General features: G+C 42.8%; 1 protein-coding gene across 1 annotated transcript in view; it reads right to left on the bottom strand.

The window, feature by feature from the left end:
• LOC135195870 (NBAS subunit of NRZ tethering complex-like) overlaps positions 1 to 4,579 on the bottom strand; it is a 227,704-nt gene extending 223,125 nt beyond the window's left edge. Inside the window, exon 1 of the mRNA XM_064222380.1 lies at positions 4,443 to 4,579. Coding sequence (XP_064078450.1) covers positions 4,443 to 4,579 — 137 coding nt within the window. The remainder of the gene's footprint in view (positions 1 to 4,442) is intronic.
• Positions 4,580 to 6,000: the final 1,421 nt, after the last annotated feature.

Below are 6,000 nucleotides of genomic sequence, written 5' to 3'. Positions count from 1 at the left end.
ATAAAAACATTAACTCTCACTTGTGTACCTGGAAGGATTCATTTACAAAGATAACCAGGCTAGAAGGAGGGAACACTTCATTAAATAAACCCATCCCTTACATACAGTCTAAATCATAACTTTGGTGAAACATCTAAGCTTTAGAATGGCAAAGAGAAGTGAACGAGACCTGTAAAATACAGGGAAACACTTGAGGACTCCCACAGGTCAGGAACCCAAGGCTTTAAAAATGACACACTTTTTAATCAAATTGTATTTTTCATAGCTAACAAACCTGAGGTCTTAACAATAGGATATTTCCAAGCGCTAGCTGGTGAGAAATTAAAAACAATGAAAGATTGTAAGCAAGGGATCTGTGAGATCTGGCAACTCCTATGCGTAGGGGGTGATAGCTGGTTAGAGACCGCGCATGGCCTGTGACGTACATACTTAGTCTCTCCCCAAGCCAGGAACTATAAAAAAGAGACGGGCGGCTAGAGGTGAGCAGTAAATGTTAAGACCTCAGGTTTGTTAGCTATGAAAAATGCAAATTGATTAAAAAATTTGTCATTTGTTCACATGCGGAACAAACCTTCTATTTTAACAATAGGATAGACTTATATTCGGTGGGAGGTACAAGTATCCTAAACCGGCTGGGAGTTAAGCCACCTGACCACCCCTCTTCTCTTCTACAGAAGGTGGTCTTATGCCCGTGAGAAGATAGATAAACAGATATCTAACAACTCAGCCGTCTGGACTGAAGTACAATGACATATGAGCTAATTCATTGCAACTAGGGAACCAAAGAAAATTCTGACTGTTCAAATAACAAACCATATACTCACAGGGGTTTGTTACCATTCCTCACTCCCCCTTGCTGTAAAGAGAGGAGCATTTTGCTACTGAATAGAGGGTTTGGTATTTCAAAAAAACATGAAGCACACCAACTTCCAGTATGGCTACCTTACTCAGCTGTATCAGACCAGTCCAGCATATGACTGTCTATTCCTCAACCTGCTCATAGGAAGAAGAAAGGAACAAAGAGAAGGAAAGAGACCAGCCAACTCATTCATTATCTCTTCCACACAATCATCTTAAGAAAGATACAAAATACCCTATTTTGGGTAATGGATGAATTACACAACTTGTTAGGCAGCCACCACAGGACCTAAGGAAATGTCCAAAGATCTGTGATCAATGTCTTTCAGGCAAAGAGAAGTAAACAAGGACTGGCACAACCAGGAACCAGCACTCAAAATTCTATGAACAGCAAAATTTTTCTCAAATACCAGAGGAGAACTTATACCTCTGACGTCATGTGCTCTAGCCCGAACAGACTCAGTGAGAGAACCATCAAGTGAGGAATAAGCTGCTTAATTGTCTCACATAATCAGAATGAAATCGTGTTCTTGCAAACCTCTTTTCTAGAAACAACCTGTGCTGACAGAAAGTCTACAACATCTAGGTCTTAGATGATGAGTCCTTTTAAGGTAACATCTTAGGGCTCTGACTGGACAAAGTAAAAGCTCTTGTGGGTCATTGTTCACAAAGTCATTCAATGATGGAAATAGAAAAAAAAGAGGCAAATCTGTCGTCATGTACTAAGGGATTTTGGGTCTTGGCCACAAATTCCGGGACCAACTCGAAGGTCACCAACCCCAACCACTGGTATGTTTCACATCATAACTCAGGCCATGCAGTTCCCCACTCTCTTCGAAGAAGCCAAGGACCAACAGGAAAACTGACTTAGCATCAGATCTCTGTCTGATGAATGACACAAGGGCTCAAATGGAGCTCAAGTGAGGCTTCTCAGGACAAGCGGAACATGCCATGCAGGTGGTTTGAGTTCCCTTGGAGAACAGGTCTGTTCAAAACCCCTGAACAACAAGGAAATCACCCAAGATAGAGATGTTTAACACCAAACCTAGTGACTGCTCTGTAGCCCCTGACAGCAGAAAGAGAGAGTCCTTTTTCATCCCTGAGGAAGATGAAAAAAAAAACCCGCCATACGCTGAACAGAGGCTTTGAGCGGAGAGAAACCCCGTCAACGACACCAACCACAGTAAACTGTCCATTTCCCCTGGTAAATTGCTGAAAAGGATTTTCTGAGGTGACTGGACATACATCCTGCTGCCTTCTGAGAAAATCCTCTTACTCAGAGGAGATACTTAATAGTAAAGAGACAGGGATTCTACTGACTGGTGAGATCTTTCGACATGAGGTTGACAAAAGAAGTTGTCGCCACATGTACATTTCTTTCGGTTTTTTGTTTTGTAAAAACAAAAACTGAAGGCACAGCATCTTTAGATAATATCCTTTTTGGTTTGTATTTGTCAGCTGAAAATATATGATTGAAATGGTAAATAAAGAAGTAGCATGAAGTAGGCCTAGTTAGGCATACAGCCCTAAATTCTAAAACCCCATTAATTAAACTAGTTAAAAAGGACTAAGTGAAGCCCCTCATCAATTCATGGACACACACACACACACACACGTTTAGAAAACTGCCATTCATCCCATCACATAACGCATATGGCAATTGACAAGAATAAATTTCAATTCAAATGCATACAAGTGGAGGCACCGTAGTATAGATAGCGGTAGATAGCCAACCTATCTTCGTCAGTACCATGGTCTGTTCAGAGGGAAATTAAGTTCCCAAAGCATATTATATAAATTTCATAGCCATACCTAATAAACTGCTCCTAATGTCATCTTTTAAATCTGTTGGCAAGAAATGGTCCTGATAACCTCCCTTCGAAGAGCCTTCAGCCAGCGACTTGACTTCTCTCTATTTGATGGAATCTTTTGGAATTATATGCCTTTTGGACACTTGCCATACAAGTTGGCATAATTGACACTATTTGAATGACAATTGACCTAAAACACGAGAACAATACCAAGGACGAATACAGTACAATGAGCGTGCTTTGCTGCACTTGTTATTGTGAGGCGACGGCGACACTGTCATCGGTACTAATCCGCCAGATGGGAACATAGTCGAATCCTGGATAATGGGGCTCTCCATTGAAGGTACCTCGGCGATAATTGAAATTAAATTGTAAACAAGTGAGATTACATACAGATTCAAGCAATGGCTCATTTTTTAGCTTATTAAAAGTTCGTTTTGACGAAATTTAATGGCTATTAACCAGAAGTACTAACAGGTCCAAAACAAATAAGCTCTGCCTTGGCCCATCCCAGCCCATTCACACCCTCACTCTTACACTAAGCTAAAGTACTCAAAACAAGATACTTTTTAGTCCAGTCAGAGCAGATGCCTGGAACAACTTGTTGAGCAACTACCACACAGGTCCCAAGGAAAAGGTTTTCCAAGGACCTGTGAGAGTCACCTTCCATTCAGAAACGCTCATTACCTGATGCACAAAAGGTTCTTAACAAAAGGCTAGGAACAGTCCAATGCCTCTGCTTAGTGGGCTCTTGTATGAGTACGGAGGCAGACATCCCCCTCAGGGGAGTCAAAAGCTCCCCTGGTCACCTCATGAAGCCAGAAAGAAAGGTGTTCCTGGACACCTTCCTGCACTTGCCTGTACTTTACGAAAAGGCACTTAAACAACAATCCCAGAAAGCTGAACCTTTTCATGCAGTACCTTGCATGAGAGCAATTCATCCAAGTCACCAATACGTATAATGAATTTCAGAAAGAGGAATTAAGAAATTCTCAAATCCATCATCAACAGCTGACAAGTTTTGAAATTCTTGCCACAAACTCAGGTATGTAGGTAAACGAGATACCCCCACATCCATCAGAGAGCCAAACAAGATGAGACGCCTTTCTGCTGGGGCCAAGCCAAGAGAAAAACAGTCTTGAGGGTAAGATTTCTATCCAAAGCTTGTTCTAGGGGGTTGAAAGGAGTCCTGGTTAGGCTACAGAGAATGACAGATACATCCCACCCCACTCAAGAGGACATACCCCCAAAGGAGGGCAAGCTGTTTAAAGCATAGATAACTCCATTGAGTTGGAGGGGTCTATTCCCTTCAGTCTGAAGACCTGGGTAAAAAAAAAGGTGAGCAATAGCCTTTCACTGAGGGCACTGACAGGAGCCTGTCTCAATGAAGGTGGATGGGGGAAGAAAAGTTCTTCGATCAGCTGACCACATGCACCAAAAGAGAGAGACTCCTTCTAAAACACCAATCACAGATGGCCCACTTTCCCTAGTACAAATTCATGGCAGAACAACAAAGGTGGTATGACACCTCTTCTATAACACCTCCCTCAGCCCTATGAAAAACTTCTCTCACACAAGATCCCTTAGATAAAGTCCACGTGAAGCTGAATGACATGCACTACCTGGTGATACCTCTGAAAGTGTGTCAGCCACACTTTCAGAAGTATCACCACAAAAGGATCTCTCTCAGCACCTTGACCAGAGGCTCCCCAGGCTTGAACAGCCTTCCTTCTAAGCAAAGTTGTAGAGACCACTCTGTCCCTACAAACTGACCCTTTAGACTGAGTTGGTCTGCCAGGACATTCCTCTAGCCAAGAATATACCAGCTGACAGCTTGAAGCATGGCAAAACTGATCACTCATGGATGTGCAGAGGAAGAGTGACCATCTTCCCTGTTTGTTGACATACATCACTACATTTGTATTGTCACACATCAGCAATATTGAGTGACCTGCCAACTGCTCCTGAAATGCTTCTCACACTAGCCATATTGCTTGCATTTCTAGCACCAAACTTATGCAGAGGAGGTAGTCCTTCAACCACATTTCTGAGAAAAATTCACATGTCAGATGTGCACCACACTGTCCTTGGATGCATCCAAGGACAGGCATTTCCTGAGGAGGTAAGTTCATTGAAACTCCTGCTAAGAGGTTCCTGCCATCTATCAACCATGCTGGATCTTCCCTGACATCTCAATTCAAGAGGCAAGAGCTGAGAAGTGAGATCCCAATGAGCAGACAGTTTTGCTGTAGTTGCCAATGAATTAAGCATAGGGGGTTCTACCCATGAGGCAAAAGCTTCTCCAATGGTAACTGGTGATGTGGAACCACCTGCTGTTACTGAGCTGGTGGTTCCTGCTGGGCCAGAAAGTGTGTCATTACCTTCCTGAACATGTTCACTGGAGAGTCTGAAGATAAGGCTCTCACCACTGCTGACACCAAGGTAAAAACATGAGGCCATCACCAGTCCAAAACTTAGAACCTTGAGCTAATACATGATCCCCATGCGGAAAAAGCAGAGGAACTGCTGAGGGTCCTGATAAATGGTACTTGAGCTTACTCATCCTTCAGGTCTATCAAAAGCATGAAGTCATCCTCCATGATGGGCTCCAGTACCAAATGCACTATTTTCCACCATGAAATGAGATTGAAGTGACAAACTTGATTGGTGGACAGAGATTGATTGCATCCCTGGTCACCAGCTGCTTTCTACACCATGTAGAAACCCAGAGACTGGCACTCTACAATTTGTGTGTGCCCTTCTCCTTCATCATCTCCATCTCTGCTGATAGGATACCAGAGACTCTGATGAAGCCAGAAGGTATGGATGGAACAAAATATGTGTTTAAAATAAGGGAGGAATCTGAATCGTCATGAAGGACTGATACTACTGATGGCTTTGCTTCAAGAGTCTGCTACACAGCCCAATGGTGAGACAGGCAACTTGCTACTCATGGCAGTGGAGGAAAGGGACTTGCCACTCTCAGTGACCCCCTTTCTCCAATTTTCCTTTTCTTCTCTCACTAGCAATGGCTGAAATAGAAGGACAAAAGGGCTTGAAATATTGCCTTCCCTTCTAAGGCAAAGAAAATTGGACTCCTTGTCTTTATTTGAGAAGAGCAGATTTTCTTGCAACATTACACAGAGAAGGCTTAACCAAAACTAAGTGTTTAGCTACTTTGTGAACACCATTTGAATAGTGTCCTTATAAATCTGTAAAACCCAAGCTGGTAGAAGGTACAAATGAACAAGCACACACAAAGCCGGTTTCATACACACACACCTCCCACACATTCAGCAAATCCTACAAAAGAGGAGGAAGAGCCCAGAAT

This window comes from Macrobrachium nipponense, chromosome 17, assembly GCF_015104395.2.
Source record: "Macrobrachium nipponense isolate FS-2020 chromosome 17, ASM1510439v2, whole genome shotgun sequence".
Taxonomy (NCBI): Eukaryota; Metazoa; Arthropoda; class Malacostraca; order Decapoda; family Palaemonidae; genus Macrobrachium; species Macrobrachium nipponense.
This window is presented reverse-complemented; position numbering and strand designations above follow the sequence as displayed.